Source organism: Neopelma chrysocephalum, unplaced genomic scaffold (genome assembly GCF_003984885.1).
Source record: "Neopelma chrysocephalum unplaced genomic scaffold, ASM398488v2 Primary Assembly neopelma1_97116, whole genome shotgun sequence".
NCBI classification, from domain to species: Eukaryota; Metazoa; Chordata; class Aves; order Passeriformes; family Pipridae; genus Neopelma; species Neopelma chrysocephalum.
In genome coordinates this window covers 2,838,495-2,853,742 of record NW_020925758.1, presented here as the reverse complement: position 1 = coordinate 2,853,742, position 15,248 = coordinate 2,838,495, and the positions used below count along the sequence as shown (strand labels likewise).

The following is a 15,248-nucleotide window of genomic DNA, read 5'->3' as shown; positions in this document are numbered from 1 at the left end:
ATCCTGCAACCCAGCTATTTGCAGGTTTGCCATGTTTTAGGAAAACCAAGCAAACTTACTGTGATCCATAGGGTTTCTTTGTTTGCTGCTGTCTGGGATTTTGGCAGTCATGAGGAATTCACAGAAATATTCCTGCATCTTGAAAGCTTCAGCTCTGTACTGATGCCCATCCATCTGCTCCAAATTTTCTGTTACTGCAGGTTATTTTCTCATTTAATGTGTCTTGGTGGTCCCAGGGGCCCAGGGATCATCTCTGCTCTTGGCTTCACTGCTCCCAGCCCAACTCCATTGCTGATAAACTCTTCCCAAACCTGGTCCAGATGCTCGAAACCCTGATTTTGCGGAACAGACCAAACTCCAGCTCCAGCAAAACCTGGAGCTGTAGGATCTGGCTGTAGGTGGGGTCTCATGATAGATATGTTTAGGGATGGCTCCTTGGAAAGGGTGGCACATGGTCATTTATGGTAGGTCATAGAGTCACAGAAAGGTTGGGGTTGGAAGGGATCTCAAAGCTCACCCAGTTCCACCCCCTGCCATGGGCAGGGACACCTTTTCCCATCCCAGGTTGCTCCAAGCCCCATCCAACTTGGCCTTAAACACTTCCAGGGATGGGGCAACCACAGCTTCCCTGGGCAACCCATGCCAGGGCCTCACCACACTCACAGCCAAGAAGTTCTTCCCAATATCCCATCTAAATTCTGAATGATCCCAAATTAAACTTTGTGAAGCTCATTTCAAAGCCCACTATTCCTTAAAGAGGTGGGAGTAGGTAAGGTTTCCAGCGAATGGACACCATGCTGAAGTCAAGACACGTTGGCCAATGATAGGAATTTCCCCCAAAGCCCTGCTCTCTGGAGCAAACATATTGGGTCTGGGAGGGGCTGGCCCCCAGGGGAGTTTGGACATCTGAGATGCTTAGTTGTGTCCTGTGAGCCCATTATTTGAATGAGAAGATGCTCTGGCACTAGGGAAATGGAGAGGGAACATGGGGAGCAGAGTGCTGGGGACGAACACGAATTTCCCTGCAGGATCCTGGTGTTGTTGTCACTCCTTGTTTCACCTTCCACCACTTTTTTCCCCTCTTTCTCCCATCCTCAGGCCAGGACAAGTTGCAGGCCAACACATATACTTCAGTTAGCCAATAATTAACTGGCATGGGCTAGAGAAGGGTTTTCCAGGGGAGACCTCTGAATAAAAGCTTTCTAAAAGATTGTTTTTTAACAGGCAGCAGTGGCTTGCAAGCCCTCATTGCCATAGCATTGGGTAAAACCAATGTGATAAATTGAGGGGGTCCTCTAACAGACCTGCAGGTTCAGCTGAGGTAGGGCACAAACAGATGGGAGCAGGCAGTTGTGGAGGCAGAGACAGGAGAGTGGCCCAATCCATCACCCCTGGACCTCTGAGCCCTTTGCACTGCTCCCATGAGCTTCATCCTCAACCCTGTGAGAAGTGATGGGGCGCAAGAGGGACCAACTCCACCCAGAGGTGCAGCAGGACGTGACCCAGCACCAGGAGCACAGGCTGAGCCATCCCCACAGAGCACTTCCAAGCTGTATTTCCAAACAGACACCACGAGGGATAATCTTCTCTCCCCTCCCCCCTCCATATTCCTTTTCCTCCATCCTGAACAAAAGGACGTTCCCTCCCAGACCAGCAGAAGCGATAGCGTGTACCCACAAAGAGATGGGGAAATGTCAAGCTTAAAACATTTATTACTCAGATGATGCATTTTATAGCATACAGTGGGTCTGGATGTTCTATAAACAAAGACTGAATTGCCACAAAGAGTTATTAGCTCCCTTGTTTTAACAGTCTCTGAAATGCTGACAACGATGAGTTTGTGATTTCTCTAGTATGAATATCTAGTCTTTATTCTCCCCAAAACCTTTTTGCTTTTTTTTTTAAATTTTTTTAAAATTTTTTTTCTTAAAGCGCTTAGTTTAACAAATATGATTAAATTAAAAATGTTGCTTTTTCAAATGCAAATAAATACATTAAAAAAAAAAAATTGCTAGCGTTAACTCTTGTGTTCTGCAGGACACCGCAGCTCCCCTGGCTATTGACAGTGGACTTTGCAACCCTTAGTATAATTTCTCCTGAAAGAATACTGAAAATATCACCTTGACTGTCTAATAGCTAACGCCAAGAAGAGTAAAATTAGTGTAAAGCCATAAAATACCCAGCAGGGAAATAAAAAAAAAATAAAATAAAATTCATATTTAAGATTTTGAGTGATTTCCAAGTGAGGGATGTTATAAAAATAAGCATGAAAATAAATCATAAGTTATTCTGACAAGTTTTCTTTCAAAGCCATCAATCATGCTAAGAATAGATACTAATTAATCTCCTTCAAGGGAAGGGGGGAACCAAGCAAATCACTTACTTTTCCTTTCTTTTCCCCCACTTCTGTTTCACCTCCCTATACGTGAGACTTCTCCAAACAAGGGTGAAATCCCCCATGGGGAAACCAAGCAAGTCACTTTGTGGGTAGCAAAAACGGTCAGTTTGGAAAGAATTTGACCAGGAATGAGGTGAATTAGATGCTGGGGAATCTGGCAGGGAGTCAGAAAACCTGCCCTGCACCCGAGGGAAAGGGGCACGGCCACGGTGTGGAGCATCACCCCTCGCAGAGGCTTCAGCCCCTCGCTCTTGCACCAGCCCGAGGTTTGGCCCCACACATATTTGGCCCGAGGAGGTTATTTTCCCCCCTTTTGCTGATGTAGCCACATGGGGACAACGTAGCAAACCCCCACACAGACGATTTTTACTGAGCAGCAAAGATGGATTCTGGCTAATCTGGGGAGATGTAGCTGGTGGCTTTGCACCTAAAAATACACACTGGAGAGAATTACGCTCTTTGGCGACCATTTCTACACAAAGACAAATAAGGAAAAAAAAAAAAGAGAAGAAAACACTCTAGGATCCCCAGGTGCTCACCAGGCATCCCAAAAAAATTCCCCAGCGTTGCTCCTCATCAAATGTCCTCGTGGTGCCTCTTCTCCCAACACGGTGCCCTGGTGCATGATGCCATGTGGCTGCTGGCTTCCTACGGATGGCCTTCAGAAAGATACTATTGGCAGCATGTAATTTTGGGGAAAAAAAAAACATTTTTGGTCAACACTTTTATTCTCGGATATCAACAGAGTGACTGATGTACCAAAGCAGTTAATGGCTGGACGAACCCATGTTAATAGCAGAGATAAATGGCAAGACACCAAAACCAAACAGACTCCACATAAAAGTTCTTCGTTGGGAAAAATCCCAGTGTTGGAAGGGAAAGTCATGGGCCAAGCCTGGCCAGTGGGGGTTGCAGGATTGCCCTGCAATGGGAAAATTGAATAAACCCTCACAGCAGGCAGGGGTAGGGAAACGCTTTAGCAGAAATACTGCCTTGTGGCTTACACTTTGACTCTGAATGCCTCCTGATGCACTGATGAAAATTCAAGTTTTTAGAAACGAAATCCCCAAGTCTCTTGATTTTTCTTTTTTTTTTTTTTTTTTCTTTCACTACATCCCAAGAAAAAATTCTGGGGGATGTGAGAAGCTGCAGGGGCCGGAGTGGTGGTCTGGATCGCTGCTGGCAGGATCCCTGGCACCCCGACCCATCAGGCTGCGTCCCTGTTACAGGACTTTTCTGCTCTGTAAAAAATAAAAAAAAAATGAAGACAAAACTGGTTTTCAGGTCTTCTCCCAGAAGACTGATGCTGTGCCTGAGCGCACTGCGATGGGTGTTATATCCCCTTCTACTCCACTCCCTGAGAACTCAGGGAGCAGGAAAAAACAAAGAGCAATGGGCACAACCCTGAGCCTTGTAATACTGATGGGCTTTGCTGCCTTAATGAAGTTCATCTGCTCATTAATACTCTCAAACCCCATTGCTACTAATGAAGCTGACCCAACGCAAGGCGTTGTCACCACGCAAAGTTCCTGGGCTCAAATCCATGAAGTAAAAATTCATTTTTCCAGACACTTCCAGTGCACTCAGAAATCATCTTTCTGCTTTCTGAGTAGACAGGAAAACTGAAGCTCCCGTTTTCAGCTTGCTCCTCTAGCTCCATGTGCGGAATAAAAACTGGATCAGCAGACAACCAGATGAGAATCCAAATAATTTTGAACTCCAGCATCACGACTTCCTCCTCTTGATATGCATTTTCTGCTGAAAACTTCTGCCCTTTAAATTTTGCAGCAAAAGCTTCCTCCCCATCACGGACAGACCAACACATTCATAAGGCACCCAAGAACATACTGCACATCCAAAGAGGTCAGGGTGAAATCTTCTCTACAAGCCACCAGAAATTCAACATCTTCCTCGGAAAAATGGGTTTGAGCTGCTGTGTTCAGACCCAGCCTGCCTGGTCCGGGGTCCAAGTGCGCCGTCATCGCAGCATGAATTCTCTTATCACAGTAAAGGAAAGTAAATTGAATAATGGGAAAAAACAGGATGGGCTGCCGGCATCGTGCCTTCCTTGGCTCCTCATCTGCTGTGCAGATGGGACGGGGCAGCTTGCACCCTCATTAGGCTTCACTAAAATAAGCACCTGGAGGGATTTAGTAAGTCAAAGTGTTGACAGATGAGCAAACAAGGAGACGACCAAATCTTCTTCACGATTCGGGGAGCGATGCAACGGCGTGGTGTTCCTCCGGACCAGCCTCCTCACCCTCTGGGTATCTCCTCACCCAGGTGGCATCCCAACATCGTCCCCTGCAGCCACCCTCTCCCTTGGGATGCTCCAGCATGGAGCAACGAGGGGATCCTGGAGCAACCTGGGGATCCCCGAGAAAACTCTGCCTCTCTGAAAATCAGTCACCCATCCCTCAATGACATGGTGCCACTTACACCGACCACGGGACACAGCTTCTCCTGCACACTGCACACCTAGAAACACTGGATAGTATATTCAGCTAGTTAGAAGCCAGGTTTAAAACCTCTATTTTTGGCTTTATCTATTTTTTTTCCTCTTCTTTTTTCACTCTTTTGTTTTGCCACACATTGTTTGTCTTCTCTTTGACCAGTCTCCAAAGAAGAACATCAAACCTTCATTTCTCCCTCGTCCTGTACATTATTAGGCCCAACTATAACAGGCCTGGATTTAAATGCATAATTACAACCGTGACAGTAATTACAATAAAGCACTCCTTCAATGGAAACAAAAAAAAAAGTATTACAAAAAAAAAAAGGGTTATAGTGGCTGAGGAATAACGGCAACTTGAACAGCAAGAGCCGCAGAATCCCCTTTTTTTAGAGCCCCCAGCTCAGAGAACACATTTCTCAATCCACCAAAGAGGTTACTGGCAAGATGACAGTGGCTATGTAACTTCTGCAGTGGCTTTTGGACTCGTTTAAAACACTCCTTCTGCTTCAGCATCTTCACATAAACCATTAGCCAGCTTGTGGGAAGGCATCGCTCTATGCGCCTCCGAGCCGCTCGCAATTGTCCGTTCGACGATACAATAAAATAAGAAGAAATTACAAATGCTCGAGAAAAAGAAAAGCCAGTGCAAATAAGAAAGTCGTCCCGCTCTCCGATCTGCTCTCGAAGGGGTGGCGGGTAGGTGGGGGGGACACACAGAAAGTCGAAAACAAGAGAAGGAGGGGGGGAACCTAACGCAAGCCCCGCTCGACAAAAGCCATCAATTATGAGCGTCTGGTGTAGTGTGTGTCTGGCTTTGTCCTCCCGAGACATCTGCTGCTTGCTGTCTCCTGCCAGTTGGCCAGGGCAAGGCAGGAGGACGGCGTGAAAACAATGCTAGCCCCCACTTGGATTATATTTTTTTTTTTTTCCTTTTCCAAATTCTGTGTCTTCTTTCGAAAGCCAAACAATAACCCGGCGGGATGCGCTGCTGCCGCTTGAGCAATGAGTTCAGAAAAGAAACCCCTAAAACAAAACCACGGCGGGGAGGAGGGGTGGCACTTGGCGGCACGGCTGAAAAAGAAACATGCTTCTCCCTCCCCACCCCACGAACGTATTCTCGAGCATGCTGGGGTTTGGTCTGCTGGGGGGGGGGTTTAAATCGGAAAAGCTCTCGCCGGATCCCATCGAGGCGCGTGTCTTCTCCTCGTCCCTTCCCACCCCACCTCGCCCTGCCCCTCAAGCCGTCAGTTTTTGGATGGTCTTGTTGTAGTACTGCGTGATGGTGGGTGTCAGGGGGTTCCAGTTGTTGGCGTGCAGCTCGATGACCTCCAGCAGCAGGGACCTCGTCAGCATGGACTCGGAGGGGCACAGCATCTTGTCGCGTGCGATCGCCAACAGCTCTGTCATCATCTCGGGCAGCTGCTCCTCCAGCAGCCGGCCAGTGCTCTGCAGCTGTTGGGAGAAGGGGTCAGTCGTGGATTATTGATCCCTGCGAGTCCCTTCCAACTCGAGACAGCCTGTGATTCTACCCCTCTATCACATTAAAACACCCCACTGCCTTTTACAGGCACCTCCCGTCCCTCCAGTTCTCCCCTGCGTGGTGCAGGCAAGGTTAAAGGCGTCGTGGCTTCTGAAAACCAAAACCACCCAGCAGCAGCAGGCTGCAAGAGCTGAGCACGAAGGGCGAGGTTTTCAAAAGCATCAGCGCCAGGCTGCTGGAGGAGCGTATGGTTCAGCTCCCACTGACTTCAAAGGCGGCAACGCTGGATCTCTTTTGAAAAAAAAAAAAAAAAGAAAAAAAAATCCCACCTAAAAATCACGCTATTGTCAAAACAAAGTGCAGGCTGTGATGTGGTATTCCTGCCTTCTACCTGGCCCTTCATTTACTCGCTGATTCACAGCTCCCAGTGACTCCCAGTCATTAGCTGGAATAAGCAGAACACTCCTGTGTGCATAACAAATCCTGCTCTGCCGAGATCTGCATTTATACCTGTTGTGCAGCTTTGCTGAGCACAGCCAAGGGCTTTTTCTGAAACAATTACTCCTTGAAGAGCCTCCATGGAGCAGCATAAGCCTTAGGTGCTTCCACAGAGAAGGTCCAAGCTTGGGGTGGACAGTGGTGAGTCCCCCAGCATGGAAGGCTCCCCAAAGCAGAGTTCCCCAAGGTCTTCACCTTAAAAAATCAAACCCTTCTCCTAGGCTGCCTGTTGCTTAGCTGAATTTTAACCATTCAGGCTGCAATTTCAACTGCTCTCTGTAAGGAAAGCATCCATCCCCATGGGCCAATCACTTCCCAAAAAAGTAACTAATGAAACTCAGCTATATTTGTACCAGCATTTCTCTGAGAAACTGCTGCTGAGCAGTGCAAACCTCTCATATGAGGCACAGGACAGCTTTTGCTCCAATACAGGTGTTTCTGTGCTTAAAAAATTAATGGAGGGCAAGATTTGAAGGAAGGAGGATGATATAATTTTGCGATGGGACCCCAGCTACCAAACTTCTTGAGTCCATTTGCATGTACCAGGAGTCCAGTGACAGAGTCTCAAGGGCCACCTCTTATCTCACCATGATGTCTTTTACCTACTCTGTTTTTGTGACACCCCAACTGGAGTCCTGAATCCAGCTCTGGAGTCCTCAGCACAGGAGGGACATGGACCTGCTAGAGCAAGTTGTCCCTGCTCTTTGCAGAGGGGTGTTGGACTAAATGACCTCTAAAGATATCTTCCAACCCAAACCATTCGGCCATTCCATAATGCAAAGAAGCAACACAGCTGTTTGGGTCTGTAAACTTCACACATGCATGGCCAAGGACAGAAGGGGCAAAGCAATGAGGATTAGGGCAGATGTGCAGGTGCCTCCCTACCTCCATGGAGCAGCAGAGCACGGCGTCTTCCTTCACATCCTGAGATTGCAACAACTGCAAAAGAGAGAAGAGAGAAGCAGTGAGAAATCCATGACCTCATCATCCTCTTCCTCCTCCTCCCTTATGACCTTCCTTGCCTCTCTTCAGCAGCTTGGCTTTTGACACTTCCAGGAAATCAAAAAGAGGGAAGAAAAGAGATTGTCCACACAAAATTTTCAGGTAAACAGCGACAAAACGCAGGGTAAAATTTAGATTAACAACTTTCATAATAAATTTAGTTCAGGTTACAATGCTTTGTTTTACCCCATGGCAGGCAATGAGAAAGCACACTCATTTCACACACACAGTGACTAAATGCAGCCATCAGTCAACAACATTGGAGCAATACAGACCTGGGAACAGCTCTCTGGGAGGGAAGGGTTCTGTCCAAGAGGCAGCCACCCACCACCAAACCTCCCCATCCCCACGGGGACACTTTGTAGAGCCTAAAAATTACCTGATGGGAAAGTGTCACATCCAATACACCTTAATTAATATGGCTCCTTCTAGGCTGATTATACAGAGGTGCAGGTACAATGGGTGCCAATGAAACTAGGGAGTCTCAGGTGCACCAACTCCAACCCTGCTCTCCACGAACTCTGTGTCACAAACATAAGCTTGCAAGCAGGAGCAACTTTCAGGAAAGACCCAAAATGTTGCTGGGCATGGCATGGGATGGTGCAAGAAGATGCTCATCCTACTTGGTTCAGACTCAGGTTGTGCAGTGAGGGTCAATGTCTCTACCTGACAGCAGCAAAGTGTGGGACCTCAGCATGTCTCACCCCACAAACCTTGAAACCATGAGCAAGGACTCTCGAAACGGGACCAAAAATACACATTTTTCTTTGTTTTCATCTTTATGACAATTACAAGTACTGGCAACACTCAAGGCCATGGCCACTTCCATCCTATCACTTTGGGATGAACAACGCCTGATGGCCCCAAGTTAATCCCTGCATGCAGTGGGGAGCTGAGTGCATGCACTAACCACTGAGAAAAAAGGAGAAAAAAAATTGGAAAACTGGCTTTATTAGTTTCTGAAATTCATTAGGGCAAGGCAAACTTTGGAAAAGGAGTTGAACTGATTAAAACTGCCCTTATAAAAGTTGCTCAGCGTAACTGAATGTGCTCCAAAGTCACATCCTTTGGCTAAAATCAGAATTGTGATTCTCAGCCTTATCATCTCTCCTTCCCACTCTTGTTTTTCCTTGTTTCCTTTCCTTTACAAATAAACGCCTGTTTGTTTACCAGCTCCACAACGGCTGGAAAATAGCTAGGGAAAAAAGAGGTAATGCATGGAATTATCATTGCTCTCAAGAGTTTTGTCTTCAGCCTCTTCTGTACTCGGCAGACAGCAGTTGGTTCACTTTGAAAATGATGTTTACAGCATCTCCACGAGCATGTTGTCCACTGGTTTTTATCTCACTTTAGCCAAAGGTTCAGCCAGGGTTTTCGAGTCGTGCAACAGTGTTTTCTCCCCTCCTTCCCCCCCGCCCCAGTTTATCTTTCTGCTGAGTTGGTTGGAAACTGTTAGTTAAGCCCAAGCCGCGTGCTCTGAGATAAGTTCTCAAAAACAGTTCACAGATTCTTCACAAAAAAACCACCCGTGAGATTATTTTAAACCCAACACTATCAAGGAAAAAAAAAAAAAAGAAAAATAAACTAGGGAAAAATATAAACAGGAATAGTCCAGAAATTCCCTCCCTGGGGTATTTAGCTCATGAGCGTGGCATGAAGTAGGGCCACAAATAAAATACATATTCCCTTTTCTTATTTTTGCTCTTCTTTAGTAAAGAACATAACATGAAAACTCAAGCATGAAAATGGAGTTAGAGTTGATTAAGAAGGTCCAGCTCCAGCCCATCCTCTGCTGTGGTCTCCTCAATGATCCTGCTCTCAGCAGAAAAGCTGCAACTTCACTTGGGCTTTCCTTGCCCCACCTTCCCACCTGCAGGATTGAGACACGCTTCCCTACCTCAAAAGGTGTTTGTGAGGATGCATATGTCACTGTCAAGCATTCAGATATCTGGCTAGGGAATAACAGTCTTACCTACCTATGATGAAACAGAATATATCCTACCCCCAGCCTTGGGCAGGCTCCCTCTAACTTCATCCTTGCCCTCCTGGACCTCACCTGATGTGACTTGGCTGAACAGGGAGGATGCATGTGCTCCATCTCGTCCATCAGGGTACCACTTACTCTACCTTGTCCACGGAGACACCATGTACATACACCACCTTGTCCATCCAGGATGTCCTCCACTGCTCCATGAGCCCCACCTCATTCACCCAAGGCACCATGTGCTTCACTGCTCCACCCAGGCACCAAGAGATACCAGTCCCAAGTGCCACAGGTGAGCCTCTGCCTGTGACACGTAGGCTGGGGAGGCCCACAACCTGCTCACCAAGCCCAGGCACATCCCTGTGCAGCAGAGCAGGGCCCACCACTCAGATCTGGTGGTGCTCTGGGGAACAAGAGTCCAAATCTGTGGCCACAGATGGTTGTCAGCCACCTGCATCAGTGCAACAGACCGAAGAGTGGAGGATCAGAAAGGTGTCCCTGTTTCTCTGCATGTTCCTGGTCATGTTTCTAGCATGTGGGGTGCAGGCACTAACTATCTGCTGCTGACCCCTGCGTGATGGGGCAGGAGGAAGCCTGGCACGGGCAATGAAGCTTGCTGACTGGAAGGACCATGCTGCCTGGGGTTGCTACCATCAACTCCTTCACCCATCCATGATGACTTGCGTGTATTTCTCAAAGGGTCTTCCATCCCCACCCACGGTGCCCCATGTGAGCACCCGGCCACCCCAAAGCACCTGGGAGCTTGCTTCAGCAGGAGCACAGCATTTCCCAAAGCTCTCTGACCCCTTGTTCAGCCCTGATGGGGGCTGCAAGAAAAAAATGGTGCAAATGGTTTGAGAGGTCCAGGGAAATCACAGCCCTGAAGTACTGGCGCTTGTGTGACCACCCAGCCAACTGCATCCATCGTTTGCAACCTAATTCATATTTGCTTACAATATTTTAAGGTAAACACGCTATACCCATTAAATTAGCACTCCCACATTGGAATTATTATTTATTTAACAATTTATAGCTGCTCCTCCCTGCTGCATGCCTCTGCCCAACTCCCACCACGGGCACCATCCCTTCCCTCTCCACCAGATTCCCACATGGTTCAAACCGGCCAGTGAACGTGGACGAGGGATTTGAAAAAGGAGCATGAGGCAGACAACAGGACAGGTGAGCTGAGACTCACATGCTTCTCGGTTTAACCTGTAATCATCCCCCGGGGGCTGGGGCTGTCTGAGAGAAAAACTTCCCTTTGCTCTCCAGCCGGTTTCCCCCGTACGGGGCGAAGCCGGGCAATGAAAGCAGCAGTTCCTGCTGGAAAGCAGACAAAGAGTCTGCTTGATTTCCTAAGAGAAGAGGCTGCATGCCAGAATCTGCCCGGCCAGTCATATAATACCCAGCCTTGGTTGCGAAAGGCTTCTCACTTTTGTTTCTGGAGCTGGACTGGCTGCTCTGCAGACTGGTGGAAGATATCGGGCGCCTTCCCTTCTGAATTTCTGGGTCATGCTGAGAGATGAGCATCGGGCAAGGTCTTCTGCAGGGTCAGTGTAGTGGGCTTAGGGTACTAAATATTTGCATAAGCAACCCATAAATAAATTTCAGGGTCTTCTCCTAGAAGCACTATGTGTGGCAGGGGAGTTGCAGTGCCTTGCAGGGTGGCTCTTGAGTGCAACTGGTTTCCATGACATGCTACTGGGACCCACCTTCCCTGGCCTCCATGGACTCAAAACCTGCTCTTTACATCTTTGCAGAGGTAAGCATCATAAGCCACATGGGGTGGGCATGCAATGGTAGTTGAAGGGCCAAAGAAACCCCCAAACTGCAGCTGTGCCTCATCACAGACAGAACCAGCTTGGTCCTCCTGAACAGCAATGGATGCATGTGCACGAGGTGCAGACCACCAGGAGCAAACCAGAGAGCTGAGCTGACGGGACTCACCCCAAATATTTGGGTTTATTATCTGCTTTCTGAGATCACCTGGGCTGCTGGGAAGCTGAAGTGCTTACCTGGTGTTCTCAGGGGTGCCCACACCACAAGGAGGACAGGAGAACCTGCCCCACCACCCCTTATCAGCAAACCACGCAGGTTCAATTCTGTTCTTCAGCAATTCCCCCCCAGGAGATGGGGTGGGAGCAGCCCAACGCATACATTACCCTTTCCAGCTGCAATGATACTTCTCCTGCACGGCACAGCACTAATTACTGCGCATGATATCGCTTGCAAAACGACACCTAAGCGACGCTTGCCACTAACTACCCCTCAGAACGCAGTGTTTTCTGATGCTTCGGCGATGACTACAGCGTGAGAGCATGGAAACCTTGGAAATATCCACTGAGAGCCATGGAGAGGCCGGGGAGAGACTCAGGGAACGCCGGACTGACCGCAGCCCATGCTCCCTGGCTCCTCAACAGGCATCCTGGGTTCATCCGTCCAGGTGGCAACAGGCACGGACACCCAGACAGCCCCGGGGCAAGGAGCTCCAGCCTCCCAACCGCTCCACAGTCCCTGCCCACAGGAATGCTTTTCATCTGCACCTAGGTCACAAGGAGGTGCCTGCCAGTATTCCCCCTGGGAGCGTGGACCACGGCCACAGGGGGAACCAACCAGCGCCTGCAAACGCATCGCTGGGGTGTAGTAACCAGCTCGCAGGTGTGAAACGAGGAAACGGGTGAAAATGGAGACACGTTTTGATTAGGAAGGTAAAAAAAAATCAGCTTTCTGTGCCACTTGGAGGTTAGGCAGAGCGGACACACTGTATTGGAAGTGCAGGAGAGACGGTGCTTCCCAGTCCCGCTTTTAAACAGAAGTGCCCTTGGTTAAGGGCAGTGATGGACTTTGTCCTCAATAGGATGGATTTGTTCCAGCTCTGTGGTTGGGATCATCGTGGAGACCCCCTTTCAAGAGGGCTTATAAGAAAGATGGGGAGAGAGCTTTTAGTGCAGCCTGCAATGAAAGGACAAGGGGTGATGGTTTTAAACCAAAAGAGGGGAGATTCAGACTAAATAGACAGAAGAAATTACAATGAGGGTGAGCCCCGCACAGGCTGCCCAAAGAAGCTGTGGCTGCCCCATCCCTGGAAGTGTCTGAGTCCAGGCTGGATGGGGCTTGGAGCAACCTGGTCTAGTAGAAAGTGTCCCTGCCCATTGCAGGAGTTTGGAATGAAATGGGCTTTAAAGGTTCCTTCCAGCTCAAAGACTTCTATGGTTCTATGATCATCCCCTATAACCAGCAGCGTGGTCAAGGTGCAGGGTGTGCTGTGCTGCTAACATGGCTCTGCAGGCACTCTTAGTGCTCTAATGGACCACAGCTGGGGAACTCCTGCCCCCAAAACCTCCTGGAATCCCCACAGTCTGCTGGGTGGGTCCTCCTGGGAGCACAAGCCAGTTCTGCTGCGCTTGACGGGTTCTCTGCAGACAGACATCAATAGCAATTTACTGCTTTTCCAGCGGCCCCTTATCGACCTACTGTCGCAAGTCTTTAAGGAAGATGCCTGAGATAAGATCCACGGGACTAAATGGCTCTGCATGGGGAGAGTCACGCACTTCTCCGAGCTACAGGCAATGCTACAGCTCCACTTTTCTTACTGTCACAAGGCAGGGGGTGGTGAAGACAGCCAGGACTGAGGAAAACACAGAGCACAAACATGGGTGTGGGGGATGAGCAGTTACAAAACACTCCACCAACAGGCCAGTTTCAGGATTTCTACAATTTGCTCCCATCAGAATATCAGGTCCTTGACCCAGGACATCAGAAGGTCAGCTGAGCTGATCCTGTGCCCATCAAAAAGCTGTGCCAGTGCCACCCTCTTGAAAGGGGTACCGAGTCCCTCTCCAGGAGAAAGAGAAGCCAGATGGAACCTTTTTCTAGAGAAGAAACAAGTGAGCACCTTTAGAAGTCCACAGGCATAAGTCACATCTTCTCTGCTCATCCATTTGATGCTAAGGTTGCCCTAATACAAAGTTTTGGATAAAATCTTTCCATTATGAAGCTGTCTGTGCTGATCCCTGCATGAGGCACAGGCTCTGCTGTGCTCCAAAATGTGACTTGTTGGGATTTGAAAACACAGCTGAGCTGGGAGACGCAGTCTGTGTCCAGCTGCTTCCACCAGCAATGGTGCTTCTCTCCACACACCCTTCTGCTCATGCCTCTCTGGGGATGTGGGAAGTCTTCAAGCTTATGGATGATGCACAAAGTGCCACCAGCCCATGCATCTCATGGTGGGATCCTTCTTCCCAGTTGCCTGATTGAGGTGTTGTGGTCTCAGCCTGGGTGAGAACACACTGACAGCAACTCTTGCTGCTCCATTAGGAAGAGGTCACTGCTGATCCCCTAAGCAGCTGCCCAAATGAGGTGGCACAGGGGGGAAGGACCTCTGTGCTGGAGCTGCTTGTGCCTGCATGGCTGCCTCAGAGCTGGGTCCATAACAGGCACTTTCCCTAACATATTTTGGACAACTTAAAGGAGTTTTGGTGGCACCAACTCCTTTTACAGTGATGTGCTCCTCTCAGCTGAGGAGGAGACTTCTGTTCTCCTATTACACAACCAGGACTCCCTGGGTGGAGGGTAAGAAGAGATTAGTTTGTTTATTGCATCGAGTAAACCAAAATGTTGGTTATCCTCCTTGTCAGGCTCCTGAGGAACTCAGAGATACTTAACAGCAAATTGAATTAAGGCCAGAGGAACAAAATCCTGTACCCAGTCGTGGGAAACTCCTCCTACTCCTTTCCACTGTAGACAAGGGAAACCATGAAACATGACTCTCTCTCCCCGGATCTGGAACGGCAGAAGGGATTCCAGCGAAGATGGAAACCATTAAGAGGCAATTAGTGGAGACAATGATGAAGAAAATCTGGTCACTCATCAACCCAGACACTGCAGTCCAACAGTAGCCTGGTGGTTACACATCCCCTGGCTGGAGGTGGACCTTCAGGACCCGAAGGTGAGTGAGGCAGACGAGCAGAGCCACCCAGTCTGGGTGCACAGGGAGTTCGAGCCACCCAGACGACCGGCTTCATCCTGCCCGGCCGAAGACATAATAACCCTGGGAGAGGAGGATGTGATCTCATCCCAAGGGTCCCGGGGAAACACAAAACATGGAAAGAAACAGTGGCGAGACCATCGTGCTTGATTGCAGCGGGCTCCACCCTGGCTGGCCGGAGGCTCTCCGCTTTCCTGGCTCTGCAGAGGGAGAGAGCGCATGGCGGCAGACGCAAATAGTTGTGTTTACATCCCATTGAAAGGGTTTTTGGGAACTAACAATGCCTGGTACGGAGGGTGAGGGAGAAAAACAAAGCCACGCGAGGAGGAGGGACCATCCTGTGAGATGGTATCTAGCTTCAGTTTCTTTATCTGCCCAAATTGCTTCCGCTGCCTTCTCTGTGGGTCCCAGAGAGAAAAGGGTGGCATTTCCCCTCCCCTATTT

The 15,248-nt window shown here is 48.9% G+C and overlaps 1 protein-coding gene across 3 annotated transcripts in view; it reads right to left on the bottom strand.

Annotated features, from left to right (window-relative positions):
- Nucleotides 1–1,694: 1,694 nt before the first annotated feature.
- Nucleotides 1,695–15,248, bottom strand: part of CTIF (cap binding complex dependent translation initiation factor) — a 148,188-nt gene continuing 134,634 nt past the window's right edge. For all 3 annotated transcript variants that reach the window (XM_027671655.1, XM_027671656.1, XM_027671657.1), the window contains 2 exons: nt 7,717–7,770; nt 1,695–6,305 (listed from right to left, as the gene is read on the bottom strand). In XM_027671655.1, coding sequence (XP_027527456.1) covers nt 6,090–6,305; nt 7,717–7,770 — 270 coding nt within the window. In that variant the 3' untranslated portion in view covers nt 1,695–6,089. The remainder of the gene's footprint in view (nt 6,306–7,716; nt 7,771–15,248) is intronic.